The 21,921-nt window shown below is 41.4% G+C and overlaps 1 protein-coding gene across 2 annotated transcripts in view; it reads left to right on the forward strand.

Moving 5' to 3' along the window:
- The window catches only part of CNTNAP2 (contactin associated protein like 2), a 1,177,736-nt gene extending 1,158,675 nt beyond the window's left edge, over positions 1 to 19,061 (forward strand). The window contains exons 23-24 of one of the 2 annotated variants that reach the window (XM_026844012.1): positions 13,662 to 13,733; positions 15,469 to 19,061. In XM_026844012.1, coding sequence (XP_026699813.1) covers positions 13,662 to 13,733; positions 15,469 to 15,668 — 272 coding nt within the window. In that variant the 3' untranslated portion in view covers positions 15,669 to 19,061. The remainder of the gene's footprint in view (positions 1 to 13,661; positions 13,734 to 15,468) is intronic. The other variant, XM_026844013.1, reaches the window with a different exon arrangement.
- Positions 19,062 to 21,921: the final 2,860 nt, after the last annotated feature.

Consider the following 21,921-nt stretch of genomic DNA (forward strand, 5'->3'; position numbering starts at 1 on the left):
GTCATGACAACAAAGGCATATTTCATTATGTAATCATTACACTCTCCTGGGATGGGTTTATAGCAGGCTCAAATACACAGGGAGGCAAAGTATAATGGCCTAACATCAGAGAGTGTCGGTGTGCTGAGCCCCATGGGACGCACGCACGAAGGAACATGTTCACAGTCATAGAAGTCGATCCATCTTGTTTCAGCACTGATGTGAAGCAAGCTGGTGGTAAATTTGCATGAAGCGACCTGCACAACCATAAATTGTGTAGTTTTAAACAAAAATGCAGGTCTCCAGCAAGGTGCCTTGTTAGGGTTTGGGGGTTTTTTTCTTTAATTCTGTCAGGATCTAGTATCCATCACTGATTCATGGAGTTAGAGAAGAATGGTGCTGAAGCTGCTAAAGTAGCACAATCATATTCATGGATTTATGTTCTTGTCATTCAGGATTGTGAGTGGGAGGCTATTAGCATTGCTGCATGAAGTTCCACAGAATATATAAAAATGTGAAAAAAAGGTAACCACGAAACTGCTATTGACAGTGGTTACAGTGTTTAAAGAGAAAGTCTTCTAATTGTTCCTTAGATTATAATGATTACTCGAAATTGCCGCTATTCACCGAATATACCATGAATATTTTATTGAAGCAAGAGACAGTGAATATTGTGGTCAGATAGATACCTTGTCTGAGTGATATGGTCTACCAGCAGCATTCAGATGCATAAACTCTGGCTTTTGTACAGCTTTTCTACTAACTATGGAAAGTGTGGATGCGTGTGGGTGTTTTTTTCTAAGATAAAGGTTTTGCAATTTACTAATTGAGTTTCACTTCCAAATTTTTCTTATTTACATAAAAAGGATAAAAGAAACCTACTACATGTATGTACCTCTCCATTTTAGGGAAAATGTGCTCCAGCTTGCCAAACTACCTGATCTTGAATTTAGTAAAAGCAAAAGATACCAGAAGAGGCAAGGTACATACAACAGTTGACAAACCATGCTTCAACACTTCTACGCTGCCATGGCAGTGTGTAGCTGCAAGATGCATTTATTCTGAGTTTGAACAGAATGCCATCTAGAATATTTAACACGGAATGTAGCTGAAGCCATATTAGTTTCAAAATATGAAGAATTAAATGGAACAGGGTTAAATGCTACATCCACAGTGTTCTTCCAAGTGATGTGACTTTTTTCTGACTGTACACATTTAAACCCTACAAGCCCTTTATTTTTGTAGAAGGTGAAAGACCTTGCCTTTTAAGAATCAGCAGCTTGCTTTGAAACCTATATTGAGCAGGTCTAGGAAAAACATTGTATGAAGACATGCAATGCTGTAATCAAGGTTAAAACAGCTGACTGCAGGATTAACTCCATTTTTGTTACAAATTCACCCCTCTAACAAGCGGTGGCAGGAGAAGAGAACGGGAGGGCTGAATACTGGCCACATGTTGGTGCTGGTCTCTTCTCACAGGTGATTAGTGACAGAACAAGGGGGGATGGCTTTAAAATCCAACAGGGGAGGTTTAGACTGGACATTAGGAAAAAATTTTTCACGGAAAGAGTGGTCGGACAATGGAATAGGCTGCTCAGGGAGGTGGTGGAGTCACCATCCCTGGAGGTGTTTTAAGAGTCATTTAGATGAGATGTTGGGGGCTATGATGTAGGGGAGACTTTGCAGAGTAGGGCTGAGGGTTGGACTCGATGATCCCAAGGGTCTTTTCCAACATGAATGATTCTATGATTCTATGAGCCATGCTCACCTAACTTGCTGACTAATTATCTTCATCAAACAAAAGATAAAAGTTGATTTCTAGACTAAGACAGAGTGTCACTCCTGTGTTCCTGGTGACAGTGCTGAAGGTCACCTTCCCGATTCAGAAGCCACTATCTGGGTTGCCATCCCACCCTCTGACCACATCTCAGAGGACAGAGCAGCAGCATCTGAAGAGAAGCTGTGTCAGACATCCACGGATACGGATGTGGCTACAGAGATGGGAGATAGCTCTTGCCCTTGTAAAGGGCTTGTTACAAAGGGCACAGTGGGAAGGAAGGATCAAAAGCATTACTTGCTGGAGGGCATTGAAGCAGCCCTCAAAATGGTCTTAGGTTACAAACACATGAACAAAAGGGTCTTCTCTTGGCCACAGACATTGAAAGAGTCCTGTACACATCAGTGAATCCAAAAGAAGGGTTAAAATCAGTGGTAATGTGTGATGCAGTGTTCATTCTCTCCTCTAAGGGACAGCAGGGGAGCAGGGTCACGTCTCCAGGCTTTCTGCAAGGGGCAAGCAAGTCAAGCAGGAGGGACAGAAGAGGTGCACTGCTTTTGTTTATAATTCAGCCTTACACATCTAAACTCGATCTCCTAGGTGTTAGTAATATTACACACAGACGTGAAGGCAGTTTCTAGAATAAAATGACGCTCCTCCTTTTTCAAGGATAGCAAATAGGATTAGTTACCCGTACTGCAACCAGAAAGTGATGTCAGATTCTGTCTTTGAAGTTATTGATCACTCAAACTGTTTGGTTCTTTTTAATTAACATAGCATGTAAACATTGGGAGGCTCTTTGTCTGCCAGTAAGCTAGTTTAATATTTATACTTCCTATACAAGAGACAGAAGATGCACTTTCAGCCTGCCCTGCAGCCCAACAGATTCTTCCACTGCCAGATTTTTGTGCGTTTCTGTGATCAAGTTTCCCCTGCTGAGAGTGACCAGCATTCACCCCCAATTCTCCCAGTATAAATATTGTCACAGAAGTCCATGGCCTTGACCTGAGTTGTTTTCAAAAAGGAAGGTGGCATTTTTTTCAGATAGGGGATTAAGTCTAGCAGAAACTCAAAGCTGGTTCTAAGCACCAAGTGTTTCTTGCAGGCGAGAAGGTAAGTAGTAAACATTGAGATATGACAGTTTCTATTTTCCTCCTCCCTGTTGAGCAGCTAACTAGCAAGAGCAGACGTCTGTCTGAAATTTGACACAATCAGTGCTTCATCCTTAAAGGGTTTAATTATGGTGCTTGAATTACTGTAAATCTCTCTATTGATTGGGAATAAAAATTAGTCCCTCCGTCTCATCTAGTTTCTTCACACAATTATGCATAGCTTTCTCTTATCTTTAAGACTATATAATTTCAGTCTGAAATTTCTGACACTCTTTCTAGTGTATCAGACAACTGACAGACTGCCAAGCTTGTAAATTCTTCTGGCGTTCATTGAGAGACCGGCACTGTAGCTATTTCATAAGCAGTGATTTGAATGTTAATGCTGCTACCTAACATCAAGACAAGGAGGTGGTAATATTAAAAAAAAAAAAAAAAAAAAAAAAAAAACAAATACTGTATTTTTTTCCACAAGTATTAACTTTAACTAGGAACATAGGGATGGCACAAATTAGGAAAAAAATGGATTAGAGAAGGAATATTTAGATGCCTGGGCACTTCACATGACTGCCTTCTTTTTCCTTTCCTTGGGCTGAAAAGCACTTCACTTCCTGTGGAAGAGGTTATTCTAGACTACAGTCAGGTCATTAAAGCTATTAAAGTTTATTGTAGATTTAAATTCTCCAGTCTGACCCATTCCTCATCACCAGCCCAAGCCTTTCTGTTTTCATAAGTGGATGAACGCTGGAAGTGCAGAACCTGATCTTGTCATTCATACCCTGGCTGTGAGAAGCCCTGTCTTTTAATGGCCTCAATTAATAATTATTTTTTTTTTCTCCTTTTTTGTAGCTGTCATAAGTTTACAGGCTTCTTCGGTATTCTTGTTTGTGGATTTATTTTGGGGGTTTTGTTTCTTTCAAGTATTCCCTGTGGGTCTATTATCAGCAATTAGCTATATACATCTAGGCTTTGATCAGCACTTAATTCTACTGTTCCTTTGAGAGCACTGAAGCATTTTATATTTTACATTAATTATGAAAGGAAGTATTTGTTTGTCTTCCTTAACAGGTGAAATGTAAGCGCTGCACATAAAATCTTGATGAAAGTGATCGTTTAGGCCAGCATGACTAATACACTAGCAGGTCTTGTCTGGAGTCAGGGTGAGACCAGTGTCTGACAGATGTTACTACCAGGAATTAAAAGACAGATGAGTTTAGCAGTTTAGTTTGGCAGAGCAAATGTTCAAAATACTACTTCTGAGACAGAAATTGATGAAGTTCAAACTGAAGATGAACACAATCCAAAAGTAATCCTCAATGTCTGCTCTCCTCTTAAAATAAAGAAGAAAATTCTGTACTATGCAGGTACCAGTTACTAACTTTTAAAGGGTCTTGTCTTTCCACTACTTTGTACAACTACTTGTTTGTGTGCAAAAGAAAGTGTAAAACTTACTATTGGGAAATGAGCACACAGAGGGGAAAGCAGGGGAAAGTCACTAAACCTATCCCAACAGACAGTTCAGGAATGTTTTCCCTGTTTCATATTTCATCCAGGACTGACATGGGGGAGTTTAAGCTGCAAGGATGGGTCTCCTAATAAGGCACATGTTTTTCTTCCCCTTTGCTAGGAAGATTGCTTCTTAAGACTGAAAGAAAGAATATTGTTCTGCTCTCTTGGAGCAAGCCATTCATAAAACTCCATTTCCTCCTCTGCCTAAGTGTATGGACAGTGAAGTTTGTCTGCAGAAGGAAATTAAGGAGCTAATAACACAGATGATTCAGAAACAGCTGTCTTGACTGGTTGGGTTTTCGACTCAGGTGTCTAATGTTGAGAATTTGCATTGTCCCAGTTCATTGACCGTGGAACGTTCAGTGAATTTCCCCCCAGTGCTGCCACTGTTTATTGTTGACATTTCCATTGTTCACTCCCAAGATTCATACTTTTTTTAACACAAACATCCAACAACTCTTTTTTCTATAATCCACACTTACTTTCACACACTGTCACAGGCGTTTGCATACAGAAGGGCTGTTCAGACGATGTTTCTACTAAGTCATCATTTCAGAGAATTTTAAAATTTAAACTCGTTTCACATTGGCATAAAAAGACACAACTGGAGAGCCTTCACACCAAAAGTGTAAAAATACTGGGTTTGTGTTTTCCATCACCTCTCTGTGTGTCTCTCAGCAGAACTCACCAGTAGCTGTCAGTAAAACCACTTCAGATTCAGTGAAAAATTCTTAGAGAAAAAAAATTCAACCCTTCAAAATGTTTTGATCTAGCAGAACATACCTGACAAAACTTAGTTTAAATAATTGGTCCAAATAGCACTAATGCGTTGTGTGACTTTTTTGTCATTTGTGAACATTTTGTCTGGTTTTTTTCTTCCCTATCTCTCCCAGCGAAGAAGGTTGCAAAGGATTGAAGTAATTAGTGGATTTTGATCCAACATTAAGACTTTCAAGTTTCAAATAATTTGCATTATTGGTGTTGTGGTTTAAGCCCAGAGGGCAACTGAACACCACACAGATGACAAGGACAGGGAAGGATGACTCATTCATTATGGTCACAGGCTAAAGACAGACTCATTTGGGGAAGAAAAAAAAAAATCAGTTTAATTTGGCTACCTCCACCACTTTATTTACTAGAATAAAATACAACTACATCTTAAAAACACCTTCCCCACAACTCTCCCTTCTTCCCAGGCTCAGCTTTGCTCCCAATTTCTCTATGTCATCCTCCACAGTCCTCCCTCAGGGGGAGGACTCCTCACATTTTTCCCCTGCCCCAGCGTGGGGTCCCTCTCACAGAAGACAGTCAGTCCTACATAAACTTTCTCCAACACGAGTCCCTCCCACAGGCTGCAGCTTTTCATTAACTACTCCAGCATGGATCCTTCCAGCATGTTGCAGTTCTTCAAGCGATTAATTGCTCCAGCGTGGGCTTCCCTCAGAGCCCCAGCCTTCTTCAGGCGCAGTCCCCTGCTCCGGCATGGGGTCCTCCACGGGCTGCAGGTGGCATCTGCTCCACCAGTGACCTCTGTGGGTGCAGGGGCACAGCCCGACCTCTCACCACGGGCTGCAGGGGGGTCTCTGCTGTGGCCCACCAACCCCCTTCATTCTTTTTCCCACTGACCTCGGTGTTTTCATAGGTATTTCCCTCACAACTTGCCCTCCTCCCAGGTTCCCCTTCTTAAATACATTATCCTAGAGGTGCAGCCATAATCACTAATTGTCTCAGCCTTGGCCAGAGGCGGGTCTGACTTGGAGCCAGGGGAGCTTCGAGAAGCCTCTCAGAGGGGGCACTGCTGTAGCCTCCTCCCCTGCTACCAAAACCCCTGCACACACAAACCCAACACAGTTGGCAACAGAAAGAAGATGACATTTTTGAAGTGAAAAGCCCTAATTTTCCTCTGAAGTGCTTATCTGTTCTGGTAGTTTCCAAATTGCTGTGTGGGTGTGCTTTTTCCAATATCCTATAACTCATATCAAAAAAATTAGTAAGTCTGTGACTGTGATGGCTTCTATTTTCATTAAGACAGAAAAATGGTTCATATTAGGGATGTGCTCTAACAAAACCCTCTAACACTACAGTTGAGACATACTAAAGGGAGTAGTGATTAACCCCAACAAAGGACAAAAATTACCTTCTACAAACAATATGGTTAATAATATCTTTTAAATAATTTGTGGTTGGGTAATGATTGGGTATTTTTTAAAAAAAAACTTGTGTTTAATATTAAAAATAACTTTAGCCAAATTCTTAGTTCTATACTTAAGCTGGTGTCAGTGGGACTTTAAGTAAACTCTGCTAACTGTTTAATGTTAGATGGTCCTCCCTCATAATCTGCTCTTAAATGCCTAGAAAAGCAGTAGGGAGAGTTTTCCTCCTTTCTCTGTTTTCAGCTTAGAGAAGTAGGAAAAAAAAATAGATATTTAAAAAAAAAAAAAAAAAAAAAAAAAAAAAAAAGATAGGATATTTCAATATAAAATTTGCCCTGGCATCATAAAAAGACACTCCGTTTTCCATACTGCTTCAGATTTTTTTCTTCTTTTTCTGAATTGCTGTAGTTTACTTGTCATGGGAGCTCTTCACAGAGCCACACTCAGGAGGAGAGCAGTGGGGGGGATGGGCACAGGCAGTGGGATGAGCAAGAAAGGGTGACTGGAGTCTATGGGCTGTGATGTTCACCTTTGATGTGGGACTGTGTAATGGAGTTGTTTACTCCTGCTCCATCATTTCTGTGCATGTGTTTAGAGTTTCTCTTGTAATCTAGTCCCTTCACAAAGGGGAATGTGACTGTGACTGCACATTAGTTCCTACTATCAAGAGTCGAGCAATTAGTTTCTGTACTTACAGTCTGTAATAAGGAGTGCTCTGTAATTTCAAACCATAGCAGTACAGTCTTACCTGACCAGCAGAGTTGACATAATTTGACAAAATGCAGCCAAAGAGCTTGCTTTTGTTTTCCTCTGTGTTATGGTCCTGTGGAGAAATAGATTAGTGAATGCCTGTAGTGTCCAACACTTTCTCTAAATCCTAAGGTGTCAGTGAGTGTTTGTTGAAACCTCAACTCTAGGATACCAGGATACAAAATAAAATTAGGAAAAAGGACTTATAGTTCACATCTTTGCTTTTATTTTGTTCTCTCACTGTTCTACTTTTAATCAATGTCTTGGTTGCCAGGGGTTTTATATACCTTGTGATCACCAGATCCAGTTGTTCTGGTTGCTTCTCTAGTTCGTATTTATGTGAAAACCCAACTGGTCTTAATAATGGGAGAACATGTCTCAAAATTGTGGACATCTGTGAAGCTGAAAGGTCACAGCAGCCTTGCAACACGTGTTAGTTCTAGGCTGAATAAACTCAATTTCCAGCATTTCACAGGTTTGTTTTACAGCTGTGATCACTCCCAGCCTTCCTTTTTTGGAGCAAATCTAAACTATCTTCCTTTGTAGTGTGCTGTATTTTAACTAAGACTTGCCCACTCAGTAAAACAGTCCAGTTAAAAAACTGCTTTCGAAGGTTTATGTGTAATGCTCCTGGTAGTGTATGTCAAAATGAAATTTGCCTTTTACTTTGTACTTCTCAGTACACCTCTCTAGTTGAATAGTCTCCCTGTTTGGTTTTGGGTTTCCCCTTGCCTTTACTGAATAGCTTTTTGATCATTTCTCTACCCACACCCTAATTTTCGACCACTATTCTATTTTAACAGGGTCATTTTTTATTTCAGTTTTGTGAATTTGCAGAAGGCTTTTATGTGGGATCCATGGTAAAAACTGTCTCTGAAAATGACAGATGCAAAATCACACCTACTATAATGAAGCAAAATTATCACTCACTCTGTTAAATCAACCACATCTGTCATCTTTAACATCTAATCCTAATTATAATCTGTTTATCCAGTCCCATCTCCCCTTTCCATTCAGTGAGTGCTGCTGTATTGCAGCTGGCTGTGACAATGACCATGCTGAGTGTGCCAGATGATGGTAGGTCTCCTACTGCATTTTTGTGGTCATCTAAAATTTCAGATGTCATTAAAATGATGTCCAAAACACGGATTTTGCCTGCAGTGTCTTTAATCACCCTTTCAGGTGCTACAAAGTTCCTTTAACCCCATTTACCCTGAGACTAATAGACTCATAACACAAAGTTGAAAAGTGTAAAACATAAGTTCAGACTCCGTAGATTTACTCTGTGATTATTGAAACTATGGCTTCATAAAGAGCAGCCCACAAAAGAAAGAGAAAGCAAAGTATGCAGTGTCCTTTTACATCAGTGAGTTTCAGGATGATGGTGTTTGAAGCAAACCTGATGGCGTGCTGTGGGAAGACAGGGTGCAAAGAACAGCATTGCTCAGCTTGTGTTCTGGAAGGGAACCAGATGAGGTGATGTTTGTAAGCCACAGATGAGTTTAGCATTTCCTGGTACAGTTTAATCCATCCCTACCCCAGCTGTGTGTTTTAGGAAAATGTCTTTGGTGTGTCCTGAGAGCAAACTAATGGCTCTGTGCCACAGCTGCATGAGCAGAGGATTTCAGGGAACTGGCAGCACATCTCTTGGGCCAATATGCAACTGTTTTCCAGGATAGATTAAAAAGCTGTTTGCTCTCTTCTTCATGTTTTGATTCACACAAGTGAGACCCTGGCTGCTCAGAGAAACCTAGGGAAGATTCAGAAAAAGCTCCTAAAGTAAGGAAGCCTTTCCCATACAGTCCCCAAACCAGATGGGAATCAGCTGCTCGAAAGCAACGTTTGTAGACCAGGTAATATAGGAAAACTGAATAGCCCTATTCATGGCCACAGCTAACAGTGAGGAGTATGGTACATAGACCAAAACTCCTGCAGAATCCTCCCCACACCATCTTATTACATTCACAACCCATTTGCTGTTCAGGGTAACAACATAGAGCAACCTCAGCTCCGTGGCACCTATTTGCTGTGGGCAAGTCATGATTTGAAGCTGTGAAAAAGGGCTTGCTGAGACATGTAGTTAGAATTAATGTCACAGTGCTAACAGAAGAATTGAACAGGAAAGAGGTGTCCCCAGCTGCAACAGAGAAATGAAGGCACACACTTGACCATTAGCAACTCACCCTGTACTTAATCTGCATATTATAGCCATGCAAGCTAGTTACTGTACCACTGTGATTTAGATTCCCACAAAAATGACAGTCACTACTAACAGTATTAATTTTATCTGACCAGTCATTTAAAAACATTTTAGGAGTTACTCTTCACAACCTGTGAACAGCACACTGTAGTCTTCTGTGTTTTTACCAGAGCATCAGTATTACTGTTGCCCCTTTGTCAGCCTGCTCTAACATGTGCTTTCCTCAGTTAGTTCCTGAATTTCAGCAGCAATGGAAGAAAGAATCTCATTAGTTGACTTCTTGACAAAGTTGCTTAATATTGCCAAGGAATGTGACCATAGTAAGGTCAGAGACAAATCACTATGTGTTTGAATGACATAGCTGCTACCTGAAATACCTGCACTTGGTACCTGTTGGTGACAGTACTCAGCTGTTAAATTCACCTTGGAGGGTCAAGGAGTGAGCCCTCATACATTCTCTTCTGCCTAATTGCTGTGGCAGGAGATAACCCTTTGCAGTTACTAGACCTGTGGTCTGTAGCTATTTCTGATCTTTTGAGAAGCTACTGCTGCCCAGAAGAATTTCAAGGGAACTTTGACCTAAAAGAGAAAGTAAAGAGTTCTTTTCTTCCTCCTCTACCCATCTATAGTAATACATTCAGTAAAAAACTGGTCTAGACACTCCTGCAGCAGAAATTAGTAACCCCACATTTGGCTGAGATTTTAGATATAATTTTTCAGTCAAAAAGAGCCCCATGATATAAAAGCAGGTCTCCTGCTGACACAAGAGTAATAGAACATGAATTCGTAAATTATAGCGATAATATCTGCCAACACTGCCATAAGTGCTTTTAAAAAAGATTCATTAATGTCTAAGCTCCTTTTTTCACTGCAGCACTCCTGTTTCTCCAGCAGTTGCAGCAGGGCACAACTTATCCAATCTGATGGTGAACTCTTGATGAAATAGGCTGTCCCCTGCCCCCAGACTCATGTTCCTATCTCCTCTTCACAGAATCACAGAATGATCTCGGTTGGAAAGGACCTTGAAGTTCCTCCAGTCCAACCATTAACCTCACACTGACCGTTATCAACTCCACCAGATCCCTCAGCGCTGGGTCAACCCAACTCTTCAACCCCTCCAGGGATGGGGACTCCACCCCTGCCATGGGCAGCCCATTCCAACGCCCAACAACCCCTTCTGCAAAGAAATGCTTCCTAAGAGCCAGTCTAAACCTTCCCTGGTACAATTTTAGGCCATTCCCTCTTGTCCTATCACCTGTTCCTTGCTTCAAGAGACTCATCCCCAGGTCTCTGCACCCTCCTTTCAGGGAGCTGTAGAGGGCGATGAGGTCTCCCCTCAGCCTCCTCCAGACTAAACCCCCCCAGTTCCCTCAGCCGCTCCCCATCAGACCTGTGCTCCAGACCCTGCACCAGCTCCGTTGCCCTTCTCTGGACACGCTCGAGTCATTCAATGTCCTTTTTGTAGTGAGGTGCCCAAAACTGAACACAGTCATCGAGGGGCGGCCTCACCAGTGCCGAGTACAGGGGTCAGATCCGTTCCCTGTGTCTGCTGGCCACGCTATTGCTGACACAAGCCAGGATGCCATTGGCCTTCTTGGCCCCCTGGGCACACTGCTGGCTTCTGTTCAGCTGGCTGTCAATCAACATCCCCCGATCCCTCTCTGACTGGCAGCTCTCCAGCCACTCCTCCCCAAGCCTGTAGCGCTGCTGGGGGTTGTTGTGGCACAAGGGCAGCCCCCGGCATTTGCCCTTATTGAAACTCCTGCAGTTGGCCTCAGCCCATGGCTCCAGCCTGTCAAGACCTCTCTGTAGAGCCTCCCTACCCTTGAGCAGATCAACACACGTTTTTTTGTCAGACATGAGAGTCTCAGAGTGAGTCACATCTGATTGTTGATCCAATGGACATCTCCTCCTGAGTGTGTACAATGACTAGATGCAATGGAAAGCAGCTTTGGATGGAGGTATCAGTCTTAGCACCAGCTCTCAGACAAGATCAAGAATGTAGTGTCATATCATACTTCGTTTTCTTCATTATCCTGTGATGTACTTCAGTGGCTGTTGAACATCGTAACCTGTAGTCTTCCATTTGCCAGGAATCCCTTGGGGCATAGCCATTGTGATGTGGCAGTTCAGAAGGGATCGTGCTGCCAGGAACAGCAGCTTTCCTCTTTCTTTGCACTTCACGAGTGCCGTGGTCCTTGAAACAACCTTTTAAAAGAAGATAAAATATGGTTTTCTGTTGTAAGGGAAGGGAGAACTGTAACCCATCGCTGATTTTAAGATCTCTCATGTAGGACACAACTCCAAGTGGTAAGTGGTAGGACTTGTTAACTGCCTGTGATGCTGCTCCTATGGAAAGGGGCCTCCTTTTGGATTGGAATGGCAGAGAACAACTCCATACAATTTGGCAAATTGATGCTTTTCCAGATAGTGTTATTTGGCTTTAGGATTCCATGTGAGGTGCAGGGGGAGCAGGTTTAAAGTTAGGGTTTATTTTCCAACTGCCAGCCCTTCATTTCAGCACTGCGAGGATAATATTATGGACCCTGTGCCAAAATGTCTCTGTAGAAAACATTTGTGGTCCTGCACAGTAAGGTTCTTCTTCGGACAAAAATCCATTGATACAGGATCAGGTATTTATTTATTTTTTACATTTTTTTTCGCCTGGTTTGTTTCAGAGAGGTGCAGAAATGCTGTTTTCAGAAGCAAGAGCACCGACAAATGTCAAAGGCACGAGTGCTGCTGGCAAAAAACGCTGGCCAGGCCACCTCCACTGAGCCCTGAGAAACGCTCTCTTGTTTGTCCACAGGCAACCAGCCAAAAACTAGTTTTTAACACACAGCTGCTTTGACTTGCCCCCACAGTAGGCACACGGAAGGCTGCTCTACCCCCAGACCTCTTTGCAGGACACGTGGCAAGCTGAAGCCATTCATTCTTTTGTGCAGCTGTTTTGCGATACAAAAGGAACTTTATTATGGATTTTAGTCCATGCTAACAGAAAGCCAGCTGAATTTCCTTAGCCAGTTTTTGGGTATAGCGAATGCATGTAAAGGCAACTGATTAATACAATATCACTTAATTCATCAAGCAAGGAAAATACAGCTGGGTTTTAAATACTGACCTAAGAAGTAATTCCTATCCATGATTATTTTAACTGTCTCAATGCCACAGTCCAATGGCAAAGAAGGGAATGATTGCAACCACTCACCTTGCTCTCTGGGCTTGCTTAGTCACTGCAGTGTCTAGTTGCTATGACTATAAAGAAAATGCTGATGATAGGTTTAATTGATGGAATAAAAAAAATAGAAAATGCTTTGAAAAGCCTCTGTGGTCTTTTCTGGAGGCTAAAACCAAGATTACAATCCAAATTCTACTTTAAACCTATATCGGTTCCTTCATCCATCTCTGGCACAAGTAGTCTCTCCATTTTAGGTCACTGACAGATGGTGATACCAGTGCTGGTACATCTGACCATGTTTCCTCTCCTTATGTGTCTGCTGGAGGCTCTCTTCTCCTGCGGGCTCTCCTGCCTGCTCCTCCAACTCACAGTCTTGCATCTCAGCTCCAAAGCACCTCACGCAGTGGCTAAGCTGACATACTGGTCTTTCTCCTAGGATAGCAAAGGTGCTGGCGTGTGCTCCTTTGGGTGACTGCTCTATGGCTCTATGACCAACAGAAAATGCATCCCCTCACATACCTTGGACTGTACAGCAGCAAAAGGGATGGCACTCTTTCTTTCAAAGAGCTTGCAGTTTTACTCAGTGGTGGTCACAAAGTCCTGGAAACTTCTGAAAAACCTTTCATCGATAGCAGGGACAGAGGCAAAAATCTCTATAATATTATGTATGATCACATGCTTTTGGAAGCAAAGGTTTTGTTTGCTGTTGTGCTAAAGAAACTTACTGAATTTATTCTAGTAGAGTAACAAAATGACCTCCTGTATTAACAGCAGTGCTTACCACGAGTACCTCCTTTAATTTTATTTTTGTTAAGAAGAGGAAGCAAGTTCTGAGGGATTAGATAATAGTGAAAGATTTGTTTTGTTTTGTTTTTTCTTCTTTAGATAAATATCTAGGGATCACAATTTTCTTTAAATTTTATCTGAGGGTGTTGGATGTATTTCTGAACTACTGTGTGAAGTTTCACTGCTATTACAACATGAATCTTTAATTCCCTATTTACAGCCAGTGCTGATTTCCCGTACAATGGTCAAGCTATAGGAGATGGAGTTAACAGAAACTCTGCCATTATTGGAGGTAGGAAAACCATATACTTTTCTAAGATACTTGACAGTATGACTGTGACATCTGAATTGCAGTTGGTAACATATTCAAGCTATTTGCTAAGAGCTGACTGTGTGGGGAAACTACACCTGAACAAAGTTAAATAGAAAGTTGGGTAAGTCTGTTCAGGCACGTTGTCCTAGTGAAATGGTTTGTTCTCACTTAGTTTGTCACCTCAGACTCAGTTTTAACCAAATCAAAATACTGATATTCATAATCCACACATTAAGCATCCATGTGGGGAGCTACTTTGCAGTAGTTACTTATGTTAACAGAATAATCAATTTATATGAAATGGCAAGGACACTTGTCCAGTTACAGGGCATTCAACATGAATCTACGTTGAACACTATTTGCTCCATCCCTGACAAAAATCCCTCATGATCCTGCCTTGATTTTTTAGGGGCAAAGTTCTGCTATAACTTATGTGCCAGATTGTGATAGGTGATGTTAAGTAATACCAGAACTGTAACTTTGAATTAGCATTCCATTGAAGTTGTTCTGGCCAGCTGCCTCCAGAAGTAAGGATCCTGATTAATTTTTTACACACATGCAGTTTTGTCTGCCCTGTCCCTTAGTATAGAATTCTCGCACCATAACTCTCCTGGCAGAACTTTGACACTGCATCAGATTCTGAAGGCGTGTAAAAAACAAATTGTAAAGAGCAGCCTAATAGCTTTCAATGTTAAATGCATATAAAATGACATACTGGTGGTGGGTTTTGTCACACTGAATATAATAGTACATGCAGTCTAATGAAATTTCTTGTTTCTTTTCCCCGGCCCCCTCAAGGGTCTGTGTTTCCATATCCAGGTTTAGATTAGCTGTTATTTTTCCTTTTTAATTTATATTTTATTACTACTTAAACCTTTTCCTTAATACTTTGAAACCTTACAATACTAGAAGGATAGCATTGCATTCCTTAGAAAAATTCAGACCATACCTGAACAGCTGGGCTGTCCAACACATTTGTTAACAAAAGTGGTATAACATAATTCTGGCTGATTACAGGGTTTTTTTAACCTGAGAATTTTATAATGTCTTCATCCTAGAAGATACTCATGCCTGTGGAAAAGGGACAAAAAAGGAACAGTACTGTTTTAGCACATAGCTACCAGTGCCTATGAGGGCAAGATTTATGAGACTTCTCCATAAGAAGGCTGAACCCCAAATAGACCATTGCAGATGAAGCAATTAAGGATAGGTCTGATGATAAAGCAGTTATCTCTGTAATTATGTGGAGCCCATGCCTGGTGGGTGGAATAAGCCAACAGTGAACCAAGCCAATTTTCAAGGATAAGTTGAGGGGTGATGATAAATTTATACAGCCATTGATTGGAAAGTATACATCAGTGACTCCATCCTCAAAGAGCTGGGCCACGACACATCACCATTTCACCCCCATGTTTTGGGAGCACTTGGCACCCTCTGCCTCATGGTCAGCAAAGCTCACCTCTCTATGTAGGTATTAATGTTGAAGTTTACCTACGGGATGAAAGTCACTAGCAGACTCCACTCAGTGACATTTTGTATATAGCAAAACCTATTTTATATATAAATGTTGGAGCAGTGGAAATCAAGCAACTGTGGTGATGTTTAACTGCCCAGGTAGCTTCAGCTCAGCTCGGAGTAGTTGTGGGATCCTGTCTTTGTGTCAAAATCCGTAGATGTTCTCACTAGTGGCATCTTTTCTTTCCTCTCTGTGTAGGTGTCATCGCAGTGGTGATCTTCACCATCCTCTGCACCTTGGTGTTCCTGATCCGCTACATGTTTCGCCACAAGGGAACCTACCACACCAACGAGGCCAAAGGGGCAGAGTCAGCCGAGAGCGCCGATGCCGCCATCATGAACAATGACCCCAACTTCACGGAGACCATCGATGAGAGCAAGAAGGAATGGCTTATCTAAGCCCGTGGGGATGGGGCCTGGGGTGGGATATGAGCTGGGCCAGGGTGGGGCTGGGATGACTCTTGCAGTGGGGAGAGAACACTCTGCATTGGACACTTGAGCACACGTACAGTAAAAAGATCAGCACAACTGGAGGAGCAAGTGACAGGAAAATACGACTGAAACTGAAGGAAAAAAAATAGTATCTCAAGCATTTAAGAAAAAATACTTTTTAATATTTATTTACAGCAAATTTCCCCTTCTGTATCCAAACAACTACAACAAAGAGCAGTTTTGCAGCTTCAGCATTGGTTAAAATTTTCAGTAATACCTGTCTATTTCTCTGTGTGTTTAGAAGTGTTATGGATACCCACGATAAGAAACGGGGCTGATTTTTTACATTTTTTAAAAGCTGTTTGAAACGTGGGTAATTCTGTCCTGCGAACAAGTGGCAGGCCTTTCTTCCTGGCGTTGTATTCCTTCATGTCTGGCTACTTCCCCACAGGCTGCCCTCAGCCCCACACCATTCATTTTGGTGGCATTAAATTGGGGGGTCGGGGCTGGGGGTGGGACAGGGGGGTGATGATTAATGCAAATCTTACTCGACAGTTTTTCAATGTGTCATCAGCCCACGCCAACCCTGCCAGGATCCATCTTCTTAACCCAGGCACTTTGTTGATTGCATCCAATTCTCATCAGCAATGTACAAATACTGTTATGATGACTACTTCTACTACCAGAGAGGACGATCATAAAGCAGAGGAAGCTTTCGGGGGCTTTTTACTGTTATTATTTTGTTGGTCTCTGAGGCAGGATGATGCTGTGTGAGTCTGTAGACCCAGTCTGTTCCTGTGTCTTTGGCTATGGCACCGATGACCTGAGGCACATGCCAGTTTAAACTCAGCTCTGCCCATGACATATTGGCATATACTGTGCTTAGGTGTAAGCATTGTAGTAGGGAATTAGAGCCAGACTTTGCTTCTGTTCCTTTTTTATAGGCTGTCACAGAAATATATAGTACACCTCTAGTCAATGCATTTGACACCACAGGCTTCATATAATACTTTTTTTCCCAACTCTAGCATACCAGTTTATTCCTTAAATCCTTTGTTTCAGTCCCTTTGCAAGGAAAGCCTCTGCTGGCAGTGTTTGCATAGACAGGAAGGTGAGGCAAAGGAGGCTTGGAAACTGCCCAGAGAGCACGTGAGAAACACACAGCACACAGTGGAGAGTTACTTTTCAATACATTTACCTGAACTATTTTGCTGTCTTTGTAAGGCATTTTTAAGAACAGCAAGGCCAATGCCAAGTGCAGTGTTGCATCCCACATCCCCTCTCGGACCAGGGAAGTTGTAGGTGTCACCTCAGAAGTAGGCAGGCAGCTTGTAGGAAGGGCAAAGGCGCAACCTGAAGACCTAATTTCCTTTAATGGCAATGAACCAGTAGTGTGATCTGATAGGAATGTCAGGCCTTAAAGGGCAGTTTTTGCAGTGGAATAGCATGAAGGAATGAATGTATTGCAGGGCATTTGCTGTGTGCTGAAAGAACAGAAATGATACCAAGAATTTCCCTTAAAAAGTATTTACGCTCGTGACAGTCCTAGATTTGCTTTAATATTGCTGGGTTTAGTATGCACAGATATAATCCCTTCTTCTGTACAAGAAAAATTTCTTTTTCACCCAAATCTGCATTCTAATATACTGAGCAGTGCTGGCATCTTCAATTTCTTTGTAATTTTGGTTGTATCTTTCATTATTCTAGTCGATGCTTTCAAATGAAAACAAAACAAACAAACAAACAAAACATGGAGGGGGAAGAAAATATTGGAGTCTTACCAGACAAGAAATTTATAAGCACAATTTGTCAGACTGACAGTTTGGCTTTTAAGGATGGTGGCCTAAAGCCCTCTTCTGGATTCGTTGCACATAGATATCAGAACAAATCAAGCCCATTGATTTCTTCTCTTTATGGATTTGGAATTAGCATACGAAAAAGTTTCCAGTTTTAAAATTAGTTTCTCAGGTAACTATGCAGCAGAGGGGTTCGGGTAGGCATAACAATCACCTCTGTTACTCGTGCTCTGCAGTCTTTTGCCCTGCCTCCAGTATTAACCTCTCCCTCTCATGTGTTTAATTGAGCTGATGAGTTCTTATTCTTGTTTAATCGTGGGTGTAAGGTAAGTCTCTACCCCTTGGAGAGTATCAGCATGGGATGGATCTAGCCTGCAACACTAACTTCAGCAAAATACATAGCAATCACAGATGTCTTTGCAGGACTGAAAATCATTCTCTTTTCTATATTACTTTATGTTTAAATTGATTTTAATGGTATTTTAGTCCAGTCAGAAAAGCATCCTTGACTGCAACTTCAGGTTACCAAGAGCAGTTCATATAGCATCATTTACATGGACTGGGGTTTGGTTTGCAGCAAAAAGTTACTTGCTAATCTGAACTTCACGTGTGGGAGGAGACATGTCTGTCTGTCTCAGACTCCTGAGAGACTAGAGTCCTCTGCTGCTTCACATGGGAGAGACAGACAGCAGCCACAGAGCAAATTTGCCAAATGTCTCAGCATGGCACTAGAGGGGAAGATGGCTCAGACTCTGTTTCTGAGTCCTTGGTGAAGCTAGGGACAGTTGTCTGGTTATGGTAGTGAGGCCTGTGACATCTGTTCACTGATTTTCTAAAAGATTACCAGCTAATTTCCCACAACCCTGTAAGCAAAAATGTCTGGAAAATAACCTTTGAGCATTGCACAAGCAATAGTTGTAAATTAGTGTCTTAAATTTGAAAAAACAAATTTTAAATTTTTTAAATCAAGCTGCAAGCATCTGCATGTCTTCATTCACTGGACACCATGGACCTCTTTATGTGAAGTTCATTAGTGCTGTGTTAAAATGTTGATAATCTTCAATCTTGTCAGTATTTTCATGATACATGATTCATACCTCTAGAAACTCTTAACGATTAACATTCTTGTTTCTTCTTAAACTGGACCTTAGACACGATGTTGTAGACTAGAAGCTGGTCTCTGTATAGGCATTGGGTGACTGTAGGTGAATTCCTGCATGTCTGCTATGTATTTCATTTTTAAGAATGGTGTATGCTTAATTCCAGGCAGTGGTCATTCAGCAGCCTAACAGCGAGGCAGAAGCAGGCTCAGAGAAGTAGCTTGCGTATTTTGCTAGCACTGGATGTTTTCTGAGGTTTTCTTCCTCTGCGAGCCTATTATTGAAAGTGGAAACAACATCCATAGTTTACTTCACTCACTCTTATTTGTGCCAAAACCCCATGTTGTTTAATAAGTACTATCCATACGCCTGTAAGTGGGAAAATCTGTTGGAGGGGAGAGTGGGTCCTGCTTTTATAAAATTCTGTAATTTCTGCAAAGACTATTAAAATAATCGGTCTTTTATCACCTCTTTCTAGCTGCTTCACCTATTTGAACTGTGCAGAAAAATGTAGCTTCTTGTACTGGTTGGGGAACCGAAGTGTTCCAGTTGTGTTTCTAAAAGGCTCATTCCTGATTCCACGGGAATCAATGGCAAAGCTGCTGCCAGCAGTGGGGAGAGCAAGTCTGGGCTGGAGACTAGGGCTCTCAGTGTTAGTGAAATAATGTTAGCAATATTTCAGATCCTCATTCACAACACACACACAGACCACCAGGTAATGAGTCATGGAGCTCCAAAGAGCCAAAATGGTGGAAGACTAATTTTGGTATCAGCCCAGACTCAAGGGGAAATCTGCAATCGAATCTAGCGGATTTGAACCAAGTCTTTCACACAGTGCTTATTCTATATTTACTGATAGAAAATTCAGATGATTAAATAGGAATATATATTTTTAATTGGTACTGGAGCATTTCTGCTTTGTATTTTTCTTGTCTTAAATGTTACCTATACCTTTTAAATCTCTTCTAGCATTTACAACCTCAAAGGTATGGCAGCATTTTAGTATCATGCTCTAGGTAGCATGATGTATGTGAAAGGATGGTCATCATAAATATTTTAGTTAGACTGCCAAAGCAGTGGTGTATATGTACAAGTTTATTGAGTGATAAGAATTCAGTTTAAGAGTCTAGTAAATATATTTTAATTAAAATAGTGCCCTTTAATGGCAGATGCATTTAATCTGTTGAAATGTGAAGCTATCTCAGTTTGACAAGCAATAGCTTTTGATATGATTTCACCCTTGAATGATCTTACATTCCACCAAGCATGGTGATCCTGAAGGGGGTATAATTTTTGAAAAGCAGAACCTGAAGTCTGTTAATCAGGTTTCATTACCCATTCTAGAGGAACAAAAGAGAAACCTTGCCTCTTAAAAGCAATGGCATGTAAGCTAGAATGAAAGAAGGACAATGTGTATGTATGTGTAATATCTTCTGTGAATGTCTTTCAACTAAAGTTCTATTAGAAAGCAGATTGGTAAAATTTAAAAAAAAAAAAAAATCATCAAAACAGTTTTAATTACCCTAACAGCTGTTTTCTCATGATTTGTGTATTCTGACCATTGTCTATATTTTTTCCTTCTGTAGTACTAGGAAATCAATTTGGAAAGGACAGAAGTTGGAATGGCCTCTTAAGAAAAGATCCACAGTACATAAAAAAAGGGACTTCAGAACACAGTTATACATAAAAGAGGCGCTAAAACCAGGGAAGATTTACTGAAGTGCAAGTATGTTCCTCCTGCGTCAGGCGGCCCTGATTACCCGTTACGGAAGAGAATCTCAGGCAGTGTAAATCCGTAGTTGTTGAGGTGGGCTGAGAGTAAGGTTTTGGTACAAATTAAATTACTTCTTTTCTGAGGTTTTTCCCTTTCTGATCACTTTGCAGATAGCACTAAGCAGTCTGCCATCAGTTCTGCTCACGTTTGTTATTCAGGCTCTGTGGCATTGCCAGCTTCACGGGAGTTACACACTACAAATGGCTGAGTGTCAGTTGTTTGCCTTTCTTTCCTGCCATAGCTCTGTCCTTTCCTTTATGGATGCGAGCCTTTCACTGAAGTCATCAAGAAAAATGTATGCCCAGCACAACAGGCTCGTGTCTGTTCCTTTTAATAAACTACCTTATCAGGCTTTTAAAAGTTTTTATGATATGAAGCATTTTATAAAAGAACTATGTTAAGTGCACTTGAGTGGGAGTGTGTGAAATCTAGGCAAAGAAGCAGCAGTGCAACAACCACCCGAGTCAGAGGGACTGTGCTTGTCCCAACATGTTGCTCTGTCTACAGTGTGAATTGCCTTAACCACCAACCCAAAGCCCTGGCCCCATCTGAGACCTTAACTTACTTTGTGGAATGTAGTAGTGGCAAAGTCCTGTTGTGATGCCTTGTGACCGCGTTCTGACTGTTCATTTGTACCTGACTGTTGAAACCCCTAGAAGGAAAGTAATGCTTTCTACAGGAATATTTTTCATTTATATAGGAAAGTTCTACAACAAAGAGGCGGGAGTGCAGGTTCAAGTTTAAAGCCCTTCTGGTACTTGTACACTGTGACACAGAGAAGAGTCTTTGCTTCTAGATGTCACTACACGTGTCTCACTGCAGCCACAAGTGTGTGGTGTGCACGTGCACCTCTGAAATCTAAGGCTAATCGGGATGCGATGTCTACAGCTCTTAGGTAATGACTGCCATAGCGTGGGTGGGTAAGACACTAAACTTGCTTCAAATCCGTGAGTCTGCAGTGCTAGCAAAATCACTCTTGAAATTAAGTGTGATTTTGGAGATAAACTCAGACTTTGCCCTACTGTAGTAGGCACATATGGTGCCTCAAATGAGAGCAGACTTGGTCCTGGTTACCAAGAAGTATTTATTTAACAAGCTGTAACACAGTTCTTCTAACACCCTATTTTACTCTGACTTTCACATATAAGTAGACTTCCTGAAGCGAAGCACTATGCTCAAGACGCTGATTATGCCAACTGCAGAACCAGGAAGAGAAGTGGCTGATTCATGGCTTCTTTACAAGTTGTATTTTTTTTTAAAGTCATTCCATATAAAAAAGAAAGGTTTGGTATCAACAGGTTCTTTCACAGCTAAGTGTTTCTTTTGACTACATTTCTATTTTCAAAACATCATATGAGAAAAGTTAAGCAATTATTCCACATGCTACAAAGCACAGCCAGAACTGCTTTTGTGAAAAGGGGGTAAGACATACTCTGCAAATATACACAGAATCAAGTAACAAATTTAGCACATCCCATTCCTTCTGTGATGCAGCAGCTTCCAATAATGTCTACTTATGCTCCCATTGCTATTTTTTCCTTAATGGAAAA

This window comes from Athene cunicularia, assembly GCF_003259725.1.
Source record: "Athene cunicularia isolate RWA chromosome 2 unlocalized genomic scaffold, athCun1 chr2_part2, whole genome shotgun sequence".
Lineage (NCBI taxonomy): Eukaryota > Metazoa > Chordata > Aves > Strigiformes > Strigidae > Athene > Athene cunicularia.